The 20,578-nt window shown below is 31.0% G+C and overlaps 1 protein-coding gene across 1 annotated transcript; it reads right to left on the bottom strand.

Annotated features, from left to right (window-relative positions):
* Positions 1-2,971: 2,971 nt before the first annotated feature.
* Positions 2,972-6,387, bottom strand: LOC131621562 (transcription termination factor MTEF18, mitochondrial-like). Its single transcript, XM_058892601.1, has one exon. The coding sequence runs from the start codon at positions 6,206-6,208 to the stop codon at positions 4,505-4,507; it is 1,704 nt and encodes a 567-aa protein (XP_058748584.1). The 5' UTR covers positions 6,209-6,387; the 3' UTR covers positions 2,972-4,504.
* Between the last annotated feature and the right edge of the window lie 14,191 nt (positions 6,388-20,578).

Raw genomic sequence — 20,578 nt, 5'->3', positions numbered from 1 at the left:
TCTTATATACACACATGCTTCAATAGTTGTTCTAAAACTTCAACATACTACTTGTTTTTCATTAGGTTTATATTATTTTATTTTAAATGATTTTGATATTTATACATGGAAAATATAATCTGATAATCTAATTATAATTATGCAAATAAATATGTAAATATAAGTTTATTCAAGATGATAAATGATCTATTACGTTTAATAAGAGGTTTTAAGTTTGATACTGTTCACTTAGTTTTAAAAAAATTTTGAAAAAAAATAAAATAATTCATTATAGTTCAACTCGAAGGGTTAATATATCCAGTTCCGCGCAAAGAATACTCGATTTCTATAAAAAATTAGAAATCTTGAAATTTTACTTAGGCATATTTTTTCCCTTTTGATTTTAACCTTGTAATTTTAATTTATTTTTAATTTGATCTTTTAGTTTAATTAATTTTTATTTGATCAATTTATGTTGATGTCTATTGATAATTTGAATTCCTTCTCTCATAAAATCTCTCTTTTGTCTTCAACGTGTTGGAAAAGATATTAACTAATGATTTTTTAAAAATAAATATGAAAACAAAACATAGAGTTTGATTGAAGGTTGTAATGCAAGCTTGAATATTGAATAAAGAATGCAACTTAAAATATAATTTATAGAGTTGTAAAGTTTGATTTGGGGGAGATGATTTGCACAATTAAACTTAATTTGATATTTGATATATCTTTATTGTACTTGCATGCTAATAGTACAATATGCGGCAACCTCTTGTGGTGTATTGTCAAATATTTTTAGAGTTGTTGTTATTGTAGAGCAAATTCATGTTAAGAAGTATGTATATTAGTGTTTCTATTAGTGAATTGAATGTACTCCTTAACTTTAGGGTTGAGATATTTATAAAAACCTTTTGGGCATGAGTCTTAGAACCTAAGAAAGTAGTACATGCCCTTTTCTCCTTCAAAAACATGAAAAACTGTAGTTATTTCTCCTATAATATTAGGGAACATGGTTGTCTTTCTTGACAGACTCTTTAGTGTCATTATTGAGTAGTGGCGCGTCAATCCCACGTTCGTATAGATGGGCGAGTATTTCAGTACATGGGTGAGGTAATTAGGAAACAAGCGTGCATTATAATACAATTATACATGGGCACTAGTGGTTGTTCGCCCACCTCTAATGAATCTTGTATCACCTCTAGTGTGTCAATTGCAAAAATACCAGTACATAACCGTTTAAACACGAGACCTCATAAATGGCCAAGTGATTTAGTTTTAAACCCCTTTTGCAAATTCAAGATGAAAACTCTCAGACGAGGATTAATGTTTAGTCTCTCAAAGAAGACTTTATGTTGAGTCCCTCAGGCGAGACTTTACAATGAGTCTCTCAGATGAAAATTTATGTTGACTCCCTCAAGCAAGACTTCATGTTGACTCCCACAAGCGATACTTTAGGTTGAATCCCTCATGAGAGTTTATATTGAGACCCTCAAGCGAGACTTTATGTTGAATCCCTCAGGTGAGACTTAATGTTGAATCCCTTATACAAGACTTTACGTTGAGTCCCTTAAGTAAGACTTTACGTTGAGTCCCTTAAGTAAGACTTTAAATTGAGCCCCTCATATGAGACTTTGTGTTGGTTATGCCCTGCACCTTTTGTGCTGACAAGCTTGCTAAAAGTACAACTCATGGCTATCCCTTATAGTGTATGGAAGTCAAAGATATTTAGGGTTGTTGTGGTGTTAGAATAAGCTCACACAAGGATGATAAGAAGCTCTATATACTGATGTTTTTATTAGTGAATTGAATGTCCCCCTTAACCTTAAGGTTGATGTATTTATAAGAACCTCTAGGGTTTGAGTCTTAGAATGCAAGAAAATGTTAACTGCTTTTTTCTCCTTTACAAGTGTGGGGAATGCGTAGTTATTTTCCCTATAATATTGAGAAACATGATCCTCTTTGTTGATTGACCCTTTAATGTTGTTACTAAGCAGTGACACGTCATTCCCACATCCGTATAGATGGATAAGTATTTCAATACATAGGTGAGGTAATCAGGAAACAAAAGTGCATTCTGACAAAGGCGCATACGATTATACATGAACGACTAATAGTTATCCGCCCGCCTTTTATGGTTCACGTGTCGTCGCTAGTGTGTCCTTTACAAATATAATAGTACATTTATACTTGAAATTTTTTTCTAGTATTATATCATATTATTATAAGTTGATGAAATCTAATTGAACAAAATTTTAAAAAAATATAATGCATAAAAACTCTTTTGGTTTTCTATTTTGACCTTAAATCATTTATGAAATTAAATTTTTGTTTGGCATTTAACCCTTTTTGATGATGTGCTACTGTCGATATTGAAGATTTAAGAGTGAAGTTGTGTTGCCTTAACAAAATTGAGCCTTTCAAACTCAATGGTCATGAAGTCTTAGATCCTCTTCGGGAGATGAAGATCAAAGACAGAATGTTATAGGAGTTTAGTGAAATAGTTTAGGTTGGAGCACCAAAATAACGGGGAGCCAAAAATATTCTGAAAAATTATAAAAAAAATAATTTATTAATGTGTTATGTATCAAAGTTATAAAAAGAAATTGTAGATGTAAATATTGAATTTAACACTACTACCCTGCCTAAAAAATACCTATTGTTGACGAATTGTGTTATGGTTTCTATAACACTATTTCAAATATATATTTAGAAACAAATACCAATCATAAAAAGCAATCGTATAATTTCAAGTCTTTTAACTATTACCACATGATATCCCCACCTCTCACCAGTGAGACTTATCCTGAGACTGGAACTTCTTCCATCCATTTTGTTTTATTCTCAAGTTTGAAAATTAGATTCGCCAACAAGATGTTTGAAAATTGGACTTATCTCAAAATGTCATTTGTTTCCATGAAGTTAAAAGAGCTTATATTAAAGCAAATCTAAAGCATCACACTAGAAATTGTTCAACAGAGAAATGATATACCCCAACCATGTTATTGAATTATAGTTATCATAAATAATCATACTCCCAACCAATAATTTCCTTAAAGGAAACATCCTACATCAACTTTAATCTTGTACTATCCCATTAGAATCAACAACAGCAACACCAACATCAACTTTAAGCATGCTCTTGTTCATAACAAACCAAATCTTCAACAAAATTTGAGATCTCTAATAAAAGATTATCAAAACCATATAAATAAATATTAAACACTTCCTTAACCTCCACTTAACATAAAATCCAAAATGATAAACACAGCTTAACAATTGGACCCACCAAAAAGCCATTGTCTGGTTATAATCATGTGAATTTAACTAGTTCCAAGTAGAGTCAAATATGTAATGAAAGGCCAATTCATACTGTATTAGACTTTACTATATTTGTTAGAAAAGTTTTACAGATTTGAAATTAAGAATTCAATAGGCTATTGAAGCTACCCACCTAATCTACATCTACAATTTTAAAGTGAATGAATGGTAGTTAGTTACAATTAAATTCGTTGCTTTAAAGTTTGTATTTGATGATTCCAAAATAATAAAGTTTGCATTTGAATGCTCAACTTTTGCCCCCAACAAGAAAGGCAACAATTCTAACTAACATTATGGAGGAGGAATCATAAACTAGTAGCTAGTAACTCAATGCCAAATTGATAAAATAGAATGAAAAAACTACTAGTAAAGTAAGAAGATAATTACATAAATGTGCTAAAGTTCGACGGCGAATATACCTGGTTTAAATCAGTTTAATGTATTATCGAGTTCTCTGCAACATTTTGAAACTACAACAATCTCCACTTCAACTAATACAAACACTAAATTTGTTCCAAAAAAAATCAAGTGACAAATGATATAAATCTCTGTTCGAATGGTTTCGGCGGCACGTAATACAAACCATGCCAAATTGCAGACAGGTACATGTATGCTGAATCCAGATTCTGTGTGTGAATCTCAACTGTTTGTATTCTACAATTGCGAGTTCTAGAAATTGCAAATCTCAACCATTTGGACAGTAATTTTCAATGTAATGCAAGTGAAACATTCCTCTCAAGTCTCCCCATCTACAGGTCATGTCCGAAACATTCGCAATCGGCAATCACCTATGATGCTTGTTCATGAAAGCTGCTGTTCTTACCTATGATGCTTGCTCATGAAAGCTGCTGCGCTTTAGTCATCCCCATAGGTTTCGTAACAGCATGCTGGTGGCTGGCTAGATGGTTTTGAATAGCAATGGCTTTGCAATTTTTGTTATTGCAGAGAATCGCGGTCGAGTGGATCTAATGCGGGTTCTCAATTGCAGTCGCGTTGTGGGGACAAAGAGTTGATCTAATGCGGGTTCTCGATTGCAGCCGCGTTGTGGGGACAAAAACACAAAAAACCTTTGACATCACAACCACGGACCTCTTGTTAAGTAAACTTGAAGTGATTTGTTTCAGAATGCCAATTGCAGTTCAATTGGTAAAAATATTCGCTAGATTAAACAATCATTGAGCATGCTATGCTAGTATCTGATTATTCATTAATCTTCAGAATGAATTTCTTTCTGCAAATCTTCCCAAACTTGAAGGCCGAAGGGATGGCGATTTACATAACTTTGTAAGAATATTCTATCTGTGCATGCAATTATGGTGCTCAAAGCAAGCCCGGGCTCTACGGCTCCATTGTCTATGAGCCAGTTATACATTGACAACCTATGTTTAACTCTTAGAGATTTGTATGAAAGATAAGATGGAAAACTCACTAAATCTGATACAGAATATCCTGTTTTTTGAAGATACTCAATTTTCATCTTGACCCTGTCTGTGGTCTGATTAAGAATCTGCGGGGAAACTCTAATCATTCTACAAACTTCGTCACGTGTCAAGCCAGCATTAACAATAAAATCAAATCTCTCCTGAAGTTCAGCTCCCTTACCCCTGAACACCTTAAATGCCGTATTCATTTGTTTTGAGTTTTCCACATAACCTAAACGCAGCAAGAACTCTGTCTTCCCCGCCCTCGATCTTTCCTCTTCCTCCTCCCTTAAGCTAACCAAAGGCTTAACTCTCCTCCCCAGAATCCACTTCTTCATTTCATGAGGATTTTCCTGCACTATGGCACAGAGACGCTTCTTGCCAACATTCAAGCAACCGAGCAAACTCTTTGTCGTCTTAAGAGTATATGAACCAATAAATAACGTGTGAGACTGGAAAATCTTTCCAATCTCTGCAGCTTCCATCTCAATCTCAGTCAGAAGCTGAAAACACACTCTCAAGTTGGCTAAAAACTTGACCATCCGAATCTGCGGAAACTCAAGAAACACAGGGGCAATCTGGTTCACGGACAATCCAAATTTAGTCAAAAAACCAATCATAGAGAGCGTCCTACCTCCCGATTCCTCAAAAACAACACAAGGACTACGATGAATAATCTCCGCCAACTCTTCCTTCCTCAAACCAGCATCCGAAAGCAAGCACAAGAGCTCACGCATCAAGCCCCAATTACAATAAACCTCATCCAAAAAATCCCACTTAATCCAACCACTATCAACATCACCACCATCAGCAACAATATCCTTCAACATATCCACAACCTCCACAAAATCAACATTAACATCACCAACCAAAATCCCAGGACTTACAGCAACAGCATTCACTAAAACCGAAGACGAAACACCCATCTTCTCATAAGCCTTAATCTTCAAACCCAAAACCCCATTTTCAAATCTAAAAACCTCCGGTGCCTGCTTGAAAATCTTCCCCATTTTAGACCTCGGAACCCCATAGTTACACAGAGTATGATAATTCTCCATCATAACAGGATCATCATTAAGGAAAATCAAGTCACGAGGAAGAAGAGGTATATATTCCGAAGGCTTCAAACCCAAACTCTCGAAAAACGGTTCGAATTCGTTGATTGGATGGTAACGTAAATACCGAGAAATCAAGCGCTTAGGGTTTACAAGCTTCTCGTTTTTTAGGGTTTTTTCGACGAGGGTTTGAATGAAAAAAGGCGAGTTTTTGCACATGTTGTCCGCGTCTAGAAACTGCAAGCTTCTTGTGGAGTGAAGATAGTCTAGTAATGCGGCTTGGGCTTCTTTGATGGTGGATTTTGAGGGAAGTTTGGGTTTTGGGTGTAATTGAATTTGAAGTGAGGTTTTTGCTGTGCTGTGAAATCTAGGGTTTAGGGAGGGTTTAAGATTGAAAAATTTGAATGTTAATCTGAGTTTTGTTATGTCGAGCATGACGGGGTTTGGAAGAGGAAGAAGGTTTAGGGAGAATGGGAAGAAGATGGATACGGTGTCGTTTTAGTGTTGTTACACGGTGGGGATGACAATGAAACACACTCGCCGTCCGGTATCCAGCAGCTCAGGGAAGACTCTCTCTCTTTATTTTTAATGAAACATTTTTTAGGGTTGTAATCACAAACATTAGCGCATGCTGAAAAAATTAGATGCCTCAATTAACATTTTATTTAATATGAGTTAAAAGGTAGTGCACTGACAGTGGAAAATAGTTTTACACTGTCATCCAATAGAAAGCTATCAATTAGCCATATCATTAAATTATTTTTTAAATAAAAGAGTGATTTAATTGGATAAATGGTGGTGATTGGTTGACAGTGTAAAAATATTTTACACTGTCAGTGCATCACCCCTTTTCTCATTTAATATTAATATTAAAATTTTCAATCTAATAATCTAATCACTAGTATTTCAAGTCTTAAACATGACTAAATGAGATCGGCACATTTGAAGTTATATAAAAAAAAAAAAAAAAAGCTTAAATGCACTTTTGGTCTCCTTAATTTAAAGTTTTTAAAGTTTTAGTCCCTCCATTTTAAAAACCAATTTTTTGATCCCTATACTTTACTTCTTTTGGGATTTCCATAGTCCCCCTCCATTTGGCAGTCTCATTAATGACGTGGTATAGATATAGGAGAGCCACATCATATTTAATAAATATTTTAATTCAAAGTATTTATTTTGGTTTTTAAAAAACAATTATTCAAATAATAATTTTAATAAAAATTTTAAAATGGTTTTTTAATACAAACCCAGAAACACATGAACATAACCTAGTTCCTCTTTTGAAACCAACAAGCTGCGAGTCGTTTTCTTCTTCTTCTTCTTCCTTAAAATCAAACAAGAAAGCCCTTCAAACCTTAACCTAATTGTAATATTTGTTTGTTAGATTCCAAATTTCAAGAGTTTATTGAACTATATTTAATTTGTTTTTGCTCGTATGTGTCATCAGCTTGATGACTGGGTTTTTAGCAGGATCTATAAGAAGAAACACATGGGAAAAACATTGCTGCAAAAAAGAGGACTATTCAACACTTCAATTTAATGATTCTACAGTAGCAAATAAGGATGAACAAGAAAGATTGAACATGAACCTATTAAAGAGTTGTTCACTTACTTATCTTTTGGATATGAATTACTTTGCTCTAATCTTATTTGATGGTTCAACCTTTAATTTTCAAATCAATAGTTAAAATATTGGGATAGTTCTTTTTGTAAAACCTCGGCAAGTTGAAATTAACCATTATGAAGCAGATTCACAAAGTAGCATCACAAATCAATCATTATTTGAGAAGCAAATGCATAATTGTTTAGGATAAGAATTTAGATTATTTTAAAAAACTATATCAATTCTTTGTGTGCTTGATTTCAAGGAGATGGGTTTTTGTGTTTGATTTTAAAAGAGGGACTAGGGTTCACGTTCATGTGTTCCTGGGTTTGTGTTAAAAAGTTATTTTAAAATTTTTACTTTAATTAAAATTTCTTTTTAAAACTAAAATTAAATATTTTAAATTAAAATATTCATTAAATATGATGTGGAAGTAGTGGACCTATGCCACGTCATTAATGAGACTGCCAAATGGAGGGGGGGACTATGGAAATCCCAAAAGAAGTAAAGTTTAGGGACCAAAAAATTGGTTTTTAAAATGGAGGGACTAAAACTTTAAAAACTTTAAATTAGGGGGACCAAAAGTGCATTTAAGCCTAAAAAAAATTAAATATACAAAATTTCTATGTAGTGTTAACGAATTTTGATTTTAGTTCGGATTAAATTTTTTTTAATCCCCGTAATTTATCTAAATTTTCTCACCAAACTCCCCTAATGTCACTTGTTCATCCAAATTCACCATTATTTAATTTTTATGTCTACATGGAATATAGGAGAATAATACAGACATTTTGTTTAATCAATTTCATGCCACTTGTTCTTTTAAATTAATTCATTTTAATTACTCCATTGTAAAAATTAGAGAAGAAGATTGCGACGGAGGAACGACGCTGCTCATGTAATCTTTGCTCAGTCAACGGCGGTGGCTGCAACGTTTGTAGTGAACGAAAACGAGTCCGACGGCATTGAAACATAGGATGTCTGAAGCAACCTTCCTCTTCTTCGTCCTTCTTGGTTTCTATTTTTAGGTTTTATTTTTTATATGAAACTTTATGCACAAGAAATGCAACACTTTAACGTTACTTTTTACCATGGAGGTGAATTTATAATGTTTAACCAAAGCGAGATAATTTATAGAGGAGGGGTTGATTCGACTGTGTCTGTGTTACACATTGAGAACTAGACAATGGAGAGTGTTGATAAGTTGGTGAATAGATAATGGTATAAGAAAGGGAGTTATAAGTTACGAACAATTTTTTTTTTTGGAAATTGAGGGTTTTATTCAAATAAGAAAAGATAATGATGCACAGGGCCGGCCCTGGGCCAGGGCAAGCAGGCCCACAGTCCAGGGCCTCAAAAAATGGGGGCCACAATTTTGGGAGGTCTCAATTTTGAGAGGTGTGGTTAAGAAATTATAAATATTGAAAAAATATTATATCCATATGATAGCGAAATTATTATATAACCTATGCTTGTGTTCCAACGGCGTTGCCATAGCTAATAAAGAATGGTGTATTTGGTTCGATTCTTCCTGGGCTCTCTATACTTTTTTTTTTAAGGAAAACTCCATTAAGCCATCATTTCAGGCCCGACCCTAGGGTAAGGCAACATAGGCCTATGCCTAGGGCCTCCAATTATTCTTTTATCATCATAGGCCTCTAATTTTTATACTTCAAAATTTTTATACTTTATGATAATGTTAATATTGTTATTTTATGAAACTGTTGTTATGAATATTTATGTTAGTGGATGTCCATCCGTCTCCTAGTTTTTCATCTTCCTATTCCATACTTAATATGTGTTTAATATGTGTGATTTTCTATCTCCCTTGAGTCCTATAAATAGAGACCCATATTACAATGTAAAGCACACTTGAAAGAAGACGATATAATATTGCTTTTCTCTTCTCTACCTCTCTTTGATTTTTATTATTTTAGTTAGTTTTATAACACGTTATCAGCACAATACTCTACAACGCGAGTAATGATATAGCCAGGTTCTACGTTATTTTCCTAATCTTAATATATTTGAACCAATATAATATAATCCATGATTTTGTTACTATTTTTTTTCTTCATATAAATATGTTTATTTTTTATATATTTTGTAGAGAAATTGTTTTTCCTTGTACAATAATATTAGATTTCTTTGATCATTCTTGTTAAATTCCGGATGAATTTAATTTTAAAGCATTTTTATATGTTTGTCCGGAATTGAATTTTAACACATAAAAGTGTTAATTTAATATTCAAGCATCCCTGAAGGATTGCACAAAGAATAATTTTTCTTGACCGTTGTTTATGGAAATAGTTTGTGATGTGATATTTGTAAAACTAAAGATTGTTATTAAACTAACTCCAAATTATTGTTCAAAGATTGAGTTTAATCGAGTATTGTGTTTATCAATAATTGATGAATTCTAGAAGAATTCAACGTTCAATCACCTTTAAAAGGTCGCATCTATAATATTATTGAATCCCAGAAGGATTTCATAAATTTTTGTTGTTGTATCGTTCTAAAAATTCATAATTTTTAATATGTTCATTAAAATATTGTCATTCCAGAAAAATGACACAAATGATTTTAACGCATCCCAGAAGGATGGTTATATATATTTTTTAGATTATTGTTTATAACAAATTATTTACATAGTTCCCGAAGAACTTATCGAGCATCCCTGAAGGATAGAAAAATAAATTATTTTTATAGTTCCTGAAGAACTTATCCATCCCTGAAGGATAGTAAATCAAATTAATTATATAACAATATAATTTTAGTGATATAATATTGTATGATTAAATATGTTTAATTTTATAAGGGGTAATTGTTTGATAGTTATATGATCATATGTTCATATGAATGTATTTGATTAAAGTGTTTAATAATGAAATACTATTATATTGGTTTTGACTTATATTGGAGGTATCGAATATCTTTGTATTACATAACACAATTTGGCCAGAAAATGTGTAATAGAAAAGCTACCGTCTTTTTCCCCAGGCTTGTACTACACTTATATTAGTACAATTGAAGAACATGTCATTGTAAACCAGTAGTTTACAGACTTAAATGTGTCGTTGGTAAAACCGATTGGGTCATCTTGGATATAATATGATGCGAATAATTTGTATTGAAGAACCAGAAGTTTCTTTAATCCAGTCAATATTTGTGTATTTCTAAAGGAAAATAAAAATTTGAGAAATTGCATTTTTATGACATTAATTGTTGCATCGACTAAACTATCATCCATATGTCTCTACTCACAACCAGAAGTTTGTGAAATTATTTTCTCAACTAATTAGACTAAGATCTTGTTTTCTGGATTTTTAAAAAATTCTTGTATAAGTATCACATATATTATTAAAATTGATATTGAATATCATATAATATATGTTCATAAAAATAAAATGGACCTGAATATCCATTCTTTAGACGTCTAAAGTTAATTATATGGTTGATACTTATGAGATCATCAATTCTAAATTATATATTTGAAACACCCAAAGTATGATATTAAGATATTTATTCGCCTTAAGCCAACAAGATACTATATTTTAGTCCTCCCTAATTTATTCTAATACTTCTCATTTTAGTGAACATTTGGATGTGTGGTGTATATTCCAATTGCTCCAATATAATACATTAAGATGAGTCATGAAAGAATATTGGAAAAATATAATTAATATGACTCTCAATTTTGAGGATATAATTTGAGAAAATAATCAAATACTTGATTGCAGCCCAGTAGGTTGATTATCACTTGATAAATTAATTTTCCCAATATTAGGGGGAGGGAACAAGCAGCTGAAATCATGAACAAGAAGCTCGAATGAACAGCTGAAATCATGAACAAGAAGTTCAAATGAACAATTTAAAATAAATTGTTGTCTTGATCCTCGTACAAATCAATATGAAAATTTAAAATAATATTGCAAATGAGTTGTTGTTGCGCTTGAAGCGTGGTATGAAAGTCGATTCCAATGTTAAAAGTCCTCTACTAAGAAACTAAAGGTGACCCAAGTGAGGATATGAAAATGCTAAAAGCATAATGACCTAATTTAATTTTCAGTTCCAGAAGAAAAAATCAAGTACTTGAAATATGAAATAAAGAGATCTCGATAAATTATGTCATGGATGAAATAGAATGGAACCGAAATTGAGATAACTGAATAAAGTCAATATTGACAATATCTTTGTATACAATATAGCGCTAAAAGTGATCAATGATAACGAGGATCATGATTCAAAGTCTATTTAAGATTGTAGACTAAGTGAGAATTGGCCAAAATAAATATATTCAATTGAAGAAGAATTAAACTCACTTTACAAGTAACTCACTTTACAAGTAACTCACTTTTGGACCTGTAGTCCGAACACCTCAAGATGAAAAACTAATGTGATATAAATGGGTTTTTGTGAAAAAGAAAAATAAGAATGATATAAAGTTTGATTTATTGCTCAATAATTTTCACAAAGACCTAAGATTGATTTTGATAAAACATATTCACCTGTAGTGGATTCAATCGATTTTTGATAATTAATTAGCCTTGTAACACGTGTAGGGCTTAATTTGAACATGATGGGTGTAATGACATCTTATTTATATGGTTCACTTAATAGTGACATTTACATGAAACTCCCTGAAGGGTTCAATATACTAGAGGCACGTAATTGTGGATCTTGATAAAACTACTACATCAAATTGAACAAGTCTCTCTATGGGCTGAAAGAATCTGGATGCATGTGGTATAATCGCCTCAGTGAATATCTATTAAATGATGAATATACAAATAACTCAATTTGTACTTGTATTTTCATAAAATGATGTGGAAAAGAATTTGCAATAATAGTTATCTATGTGCATGACATACATATGTTTTGCACTCTTTTTCCCTTCACCATGGTTTTTTTCCATTGGGTTTTCCTGGTAAGGTTTTTAACGAGGCAATTCACATTCAAAGGATATTGTACTCTTTTTCCTTCACTAGAATTTTTCCCACTGGATTTTTTCTAGTAAGGTTTTAACGAGGCATATCCTCAATGGACATCCAAGGGGGAGTGTTATGAATATTTATGTTAGTGGATGTCCATCCATCTCCTAGTTTTTCATCTTCCTATTCCATACTTAATATGTGTTTAATATGTGTGATTTTCTATCTCCATTGAGTCCTATAAATAGAAACCCATGTTACAATGTAAAATACACTTAAAAGAAGATGATATAATATTGTTTTTCTCTTCTCTACCTCTCTTTGATTTTTATTATTTTAATTAGTTTTATAACAACTGTAAATATTTTGTTTGACTGTGATATTATTATAACTTCATGGTATATATAGTTTGAATATTTATTTTTCGATTCCTGTGTAGCTGGCTATATTTATGCGCCGTATGTTTAATAAATGTGTTTACCAATTTCTTTAACTTGTTTTAGTGACCAAATATATTGTTTTATAAATGTGAACTATAATGTTTTATAATATGTAATATTTCATTTTGTGTTTAGTACTTAGGTAATTTTATGTAAAAACATATTGTTAATAATTTCTATTCTAAAGATTGTGTTTTCCATCAACAGTTTTATTTTGGGATAACAGACATTCAATATATATTAATAATTAAGTTTTATTGTTCTAATATTATTTATTTAATTTTAATTTACAATCTTTTTTTATTTATATTTCTTCTAATAAATTTATTATTTTGGTTTTGTTTTAGCGTAATGTTAACTTAAAACTAAATTTGAATTGGAAAGTTTAAAATAAAAAAAATGGTTGAATTTTTAGATCAATTTAAAAAAAATTAAATGAATTAGTTTTATACTTGTTTTTTTTTACCAAAGTTTTATACTTGTTTTAAAAAATAGTAAATGAGAATAATTATAGTTATAAAATAAATGATTTCGCATTGAAAAATAACTTTAAATAAAATATATTCATTTTATAAAATACTATATAGATGTTTTATTTAAAAATTCGTCTAAGGCCTCAACATGTGTTGGACCGGCACTGCATCATTTCAATTATCATCTTTCTGGGCTCTCTATATATTTTAATCCATCATTTCAATTATCATCTTCCAGGGCTCTCTATACATTTTATTTTTATTTTTTAAGGAAAATTCCATTAAGCCATCATTTCAATTATTATTTAGAAAGAATATGGAGAGGTAATGACTAACTTAGTTAATTATACCTTACAATTAACATTTCACATATTTTAATTATAAAATAATTTGTATATAATTAAAATTTATAATGAGATTTAAAATCAAATTTTTATTTTATAACTAAAAAATTTGCATTCTTAATGTTTAATTGCTATGTATTTTTAGTGTACAACTTTTTACACTATCAATGCATCACAACCACTCAATTATATTACTTTTAAATAAATTAAAATAGAAGTCAAACATTTTCAACAAACTAGTAACAAACCCGTGCATACGCACGGGTTCTGTTCGGTTACGCGAACTTGGATACATCATTTATTTTAAATAAAAATGTTAAAAAAGAAAAGAAATTTAAATAAATACTTGATTATTTCGTATATAAAAATATTTAGATCAATAATAGATTTTTTTTCCCGTATACCATTTTTTGATTAAAAATATTTAATCATAAATACCATTTCTCGTATATAAATATATTTATATTGTAAGTGCAAGCATATACTCATCAAGAGTTTTTGATTCATGGCAAACATCGTCATTGAACAAATATCAAGCTACTAGTGAATGATAATATAAGGAAAAGCAAGATTTTGGTACTCTAGGACATCTTAGGTCGACTCAACACAAGTCTAGGTCGACCTAGAATGCTTCAACATGATGTGGAAGAAAAATGTTCCAGTTAGGTCGACCCACCATGCCTTTAGGTCGACACAAACTGAAGTGAATAAAGAAGTTTCACCTCTGCTCACTTTAGGTCGACTCAACCAATTACCTAGGTCGACCTAAATTGAAGAAAAGTCACAAGAACCAAATTCAGATGCTGTTAGGTCGACCCAGTGCCTCAATAGGTCAACTCAACTGAAGAAAAAGTTTAATCTGCTGAATCTGTTCCATTTAGGTCGACCCAAGTAACTTAGTAGGTCGACCTATCACCCCAAAACTTCCTAAATTTTTGTGTTTGCCTCATCCAACTCTGCTAGCACCTTTATATATCTTTATCAGCTAATTATTGAAGTTACCACCAATAACTGAAAGATACACAAAGTCTTCTCATCTTCTATCTTCTTCTCAACTCCAACACAATTACACACAACAATTCTTGTGGCGAGGGTTTGTGATCAAGATTGATAACGTCCATGGAAAGGAATTGAAGATTCCCAGTGGGTGAAGATTTGTGGGGTCTTTGGTGAATAAAATCTGCGGATTTTGTCCTCCAAGATTGGTGAATTTTGGGGGTTTTTGTCAAGAGGCTTCATCAACGATTCAGCTGAGTGTGGAAGTTGAAGAACAAAGGTTCGAGCAATTCACGACACTGTAGAAAGGGAATCAACGATAAGCTCTTGGAGGATACTTGATTTAGCTCAAGATCAAGGGGAAGAAGATACAAAGAATCAACATATTCGGTTTATCATTTTTGCTTTGTTATCTTTTTTGTATAAATTCTTTTCAATCATAATGAAAGACATCCCAATTCCCGTTTAGAATTGGGGGCAGATGTAGTCGTAGCGAGGATGGTCGACGAACTGCCTGAACAAATATCGTGTTCGTTATCACTTTTATCTTTTCGTTAAGTTGTGCTTAATTCTGATTATAATCGCAAATTGATTAACATATCAAAGTGTTAAACTTGTGTGATAAGATTCTGCATAAACATCACAAGTCACCACACATTGATTCATAACTCAATTTAGTCATTATACACCAAGTGTTTGATATATTGCTTTCTTCATTAATCAAGTCATTGAAAACAAGTTTATCCAAGTAAACACTTAAACGATTTATCACATTATAACTTGTTGATTCTCTAATAGTTTTCATCATTACATCATAATCAGTTTGTGGTTTAAAACATATCTGATCCTTCCCGTAGCGGTTCGGAATAGACGCGAGTCGATCCCTAAACGCTTTCGCCATATTTTTTAAAGGAAATCCGAGTAAATTTTGAAGTATCTATTCACCCCCCTCTAGATACGTAAGCATAGCGTCTAACATATATCAATAACAGATTTTTTTCCATATACAGACTTAACTTTTGTTTAGGTATCATTTACAAAAATATTTGGATCAATAGCAAATTTCGTATATAAAAATATTTAGATCAATATTAAATTTTTTCCCGTATACCATTTTTGAATAAAAAATATTTGGGTCATAAATACCATTTATTGTAAATAATAGATTTTTTCCGTGTACAATTATTTTTGTTTAGGTATCATTTATAAAAATATTTGGATCAATATTAAATTTTCGTATATTAAAATATTTAGATCAATAATATATTTTTTCCCGTATACCATTTTTGAATAAAAAATATTTGATCATAAATACCATTTCTCGTATATAAAAATATTTAGGTTAATAATAAATTTTTTCCCGTATACAGAATTCATTTTTGTTTAGGTATCATTTATAAAAATATTTGGATCAATAGTAAATTTCGTATATAAAAATATTTACATTAATAGTAGATTTTTTTCCGTATACTATTTTTTAATAAAAAATATTTGGATCATAAATAATATTTTTCGTAAATAATAATACAAATATTATTTTTATTTAGGTATCATTTACAAAAATATTTGGATCAATATTAAATTTTCGTATAAAAAAATATTTAGATCAATAATAATTTTTTTCTGTATACCATTTTTGGATAAAAAATATTTGATCATAAATACCATTTCTCGTATATAAAAATATTTTGATCAATAATAGATTTTTTTTCCCGTATACAGACCTCATTTTTGTTTAGGTATCATTTACAAAATTATTTGGATCAATAGTAAATTTTGTATAAAAATATTTAAATCAATAGTAGATTATTTTCCCGTATACCATTTTGGAATAAAAAATATTTGGATCATAAATACTAACATTTTTTCGTAAATAAAAATAATTACATTAATAATAGATTTTTTCCCATATACAAACTTCATTTTTGTTTAGGTATTATTTACAAAAATATTTGAATCAATAGTAAATTTCGTATATAAAAATATTTAGATCAATAGTAGATTTTTTTCCCGTATATCATTTTTGAATAAAAATATTTGGATCATAAATACCATTTTTCTTAAATAATAGATTTTTTCCGTATACATATATTATTTTTATTTAGGTATCATTTATAAAAATATTTGGATCAATATTAAATTTTCGTATATAAAAATATTTAGATCAATAATAGATTTTTTTAATAAATTTTTTCCGTATATCATTTTTTACTAAAAAATATTTCGATCATAAATACCATTTTTCGTATATAAAAAAATATATCAATAATAGTTGTTTTTGTGGAAGAAAGAAGTGAGAAAGTGATGAAAGAAAAAAAAATAGAGAATGGAGAGAGATTTAATAAGTTTGATAAAATATAAGAGTTGTATTATTTTAATAATAAAATTAAGAACTTTATGGTACAAAGGCCAAAAAACCACAATTTTAATGTGGTGGCAAAAAATCAAATAAGGGTATTTTTGACTTTTCCACAACCATTAATTTTCTTATATTATAGATTAACGGTGTAAATTTTTTTTACCGTCAACGAGTAAAACGTTATTTTTTTTGTTAGAGGTCTATTTTTTTTTGCCCGGGGCCTCTAAAAAGTCGGGACCGACCCTGATGATGCATACAATTTTGCATCATATTTTTGTGCAACTGGTACTGATGGAGATATCTTTGTGGAACATGATGTTGAAAACATAGAACTTGGAGTAAGGAAACCTAATTGTGTGAATGGGGTGACTGATGTGGAAGACTTAGCAGATGAGGTGGTTGAAGGTTTAGATGATAGTGAAGATGACATAGATACTGCTCTTTTAGATGGATTTGATGTAAAATTGCCAATAAGGGAAGTTGGTAATTGCTGGACTTTTGGGTGGGGCCAATTAGGAAGGTGACGAAGATGCTTATTATAGTGATGAACTAAACTCTTCAAATCCAGACGATTCTTGTGATGAGAAACGACCCAAATATGAGAAGTATAGGAAAGAACACCTCAACAAGCACTATAAATTTAAGTGGGGTATGAAATTTAATTCTCTTGTTAACTTTAAGGAGGCAATATGTGAGTGGTCGCTTCTAAATGGAAGGAAAATTACATTTGTAAAAAATGAGAATTATAGGGTAAGGGTATAATGCAAGGCTAAATGTGGGTTTTTAGTGTTATGTTCTAAAGTGGGCCACATGCACACTTTTGCTATAAAAACACTAGTAGATACCCACACTTGTGCTAGGGTTTTAAACAACAGATCGGCAAACTCAAAATTGATGGCTAAGTTTGTGGTCAAGAAAATGCAAACATGTGAAATAGTCTGAATTAGGGATATCATGCAAGACAGTTGGTAAACTTTTTGTGTAGGTATTACTGTTTCAAGAGCATGGAAAGATAAATTGATAGCAAAGAACATAATTGAAGGTGATTAAATATAAGCAGTATGCTACTCTATGGAGGTATACATCTGAATTAAGAAGGGTTAATAGTGGTAACACTGAAGATAAATGTTGAAATACCAAGTCCATCTATCCAACCTAGGTTTGGATCTTTTTATTTTTGCTTTGATGGCTATAAGAAAGGTTTTATAAATGGATGTAGGCCATTTTTTAAGATTGATGGATGTCACCTGAAAACCAAGTATGGTGGGAAACTACTAATTGCAGTGGAAAGGGATCCCAATGATCAATACTTCCCTTTGATATTTGGTGTGATTGAAACTAAAATAAAGGAGAGTTGGATATGGTTCATCCAACTTTTGATGGAAGATATTGAATAAGAGAGAATATATGTGTTTATCTGTGATCAACAAAAGGTATTTCTTATTGGTGTTTTACTTATTGGTGTTTTATTTATTGGTGCTTTACTTGTTGATGCTTTACTTATTGGTGCTTTACTTTATGTTTCAGGGAATAGTTGATGTGTTTGGGGAAATATTTGACAGAATTGAACATAGACTATGTCTCAGGCACTTGTATGCTAATATCAAGAAAAGGTTTGGTGGAAGAACCCTTAAAGGGATATGATGATGGGAACAACTAAGGCCACATACCATTAAGGATGGGTACAAAATATGAATGAATTGAAGAAGGTTGATATGAATGCGTGGACTTGGTTAATGGTTGTTCCTACCAAATGTTGGTGTCAACATGCCTTTAGTTTTTATTCTACATGTGATGTATTGGTGAATAATATTTCAGAATCTTTTAATGCCTCAATTTTAGTTGCTAGAGACAAACCTATTCTTATTATGTGTGAGTGGATTAGAAAGTATCTCATGAATAAGTTAGCAACATCTGTAATCAAATTTGAAATTGAAAAACGGAAACATAGAGTTATGCCAATACCTAAGAAGAGGTTGGATAATGAAGTGTTCAATAGTGATCATTGGCTGCCAACTTGGTCTATGGATGAGAAATTCCAGATTACACATAGTTTCAACACCCAAGAATTTATTGTTGACATAGCAAAATGATCGTGTAGCTGTAACTTTTGGGAGTTGGTAGGAATTCGTTGTAGGCATGTTGTAACTGATTTAAGTTATGATGATAAATTTGTGTTTGTACTGATATAACAAACTTATCTTTTTTATTCCTTATCTATGTAATCTCATATTTATGGAACTTGTTTATACCACTGCAACACAGAAACATGTAATCATAGAAACATTATTGATGAAGACACACTAAATAAAATGAAACATAAATTTTCTTTTCATTAAAACAAAATGCTGATACACTTCATTACATTAACTAATACACTTTTCAAATAACCTTTCATTACATTAACTCTGATATACTTTTAAAATCATAACCCTAAATTACATAAGCTTAAACACTATTGAAAACAACATCCAGGACAAAGCAAGTGTAAGGGGCTAAAATCAAAACTCGCTAACATTACATAGGAGTTTTGTATATTTAACTCAATAAAAAATTATTTCATTAAGTTGGTTAAGTTGCTGGACTTGGTAATAATACATAATGAATGCGCGTTTATAGTGTTCAAACTTTGAACACACTTTCAATTTTGTTTTTTCTCTTTTTCTTTTATGTGTATGTAGTAAACATCAAATCTTGAACACTTTTGAAACTCAAGAATTTCAAGCTCTATATACCACTTCTTAAAACTATACATATACATATGAGAAAAAAAATTGTAAGACGATGCTCTTCATCGATAAAACCCACGAAAGAGAAGAAAAATGATCGTCGCAACCAGATTAGGGTTTAGAAGTCGATTATGCAAGAAAAAGAAATTAGCATCCCTCACATATGTTGTACTCAATCAGACCAATTTAGTTAGTTTTGCGAATGAGTGTTAGCGTGAAGTTATTTGTGATCTTCTAATTATTATGCGAAAAAAAAAGAGTTTTTAAAGGTTTTTTATTAGTGTGCTCGCCAAGATTTCAATATAATGTGTCATAGTATTCTCAGGTGCAATGGGAAAATCAGAGCTTTGTAGTTCATGGTAAAGAACCACAAATTTGTTGGTTGCTTTTAAAGAGTGATGCTTGAATCACATTGAGAGATTAAGCATTGTACGCATTTATGAAAAGGCTTTCGGAGTCACACACGGGCCAAAAAAGAAATTTGATTGGTTAAGTTGCTTTTAAAGGATATAAGTGCCAAATGTCCAAGCTATATAATTTGTAATCAAACACTTAGAAAAAGACAGGACATATGTCCATCTCGCCCGTTTAATTGAGAAATAGTGAGACAAATTTAGTCACAACCCTTTAATAATGAATGAGTATCAAATGATCAAGCTATACAACTAATATTCAGATACTCGTGAGAAAGGTAAGACATACGTCCAACTCGCTCGTTTACTGTTTACTGAGTTGAACTAAACTCTCTTAATTAAGATGTTTTAATTGGATGACAATTATTCGAGTGATAAAGATATACGACTAGTATTCGAATAATATGGGAAAAGGTAGGACATACGTCCAACTCGTTCATTCAATCCGTTTATTAGGAAAAAGATTTTTCGCGCACAAAACTTCTTGACGTTGGATCAAGCGTTTTAATTGATTATG

This window comes from Vicia villosa, unplaced genomic scaffold, assembly GCF_029867415.1.
Source record: "Vicia villosa cultivar HV-30 ecotype Madison, WI unplaced genomic scaffold, Vvil1.0 ctg.000009F_1_1_3, whole genome shotgun sequence".
In the NCBI taxonomy this organism is placed as follows: Eukaryota; Viridiplantae; Streptophyta; class Magnoliopsida; order Fabales; family Fabaceae; genus Vicia; species Vicia villosa.
The sequence above is the reverse complement of the archived record's forward strand: the minus strand, read 5'-3'. Positions and strand labels throughout refer to the sequence as shown.

Coding starts and splice junctions, on each gene's coding strand:
- LOC131621562 (XM_058892601.1), bottom strand. CDS start 6,208: ATGCTCGACATAACAAAACTCAGATTAACATTCAAATTTTTCAATCTT.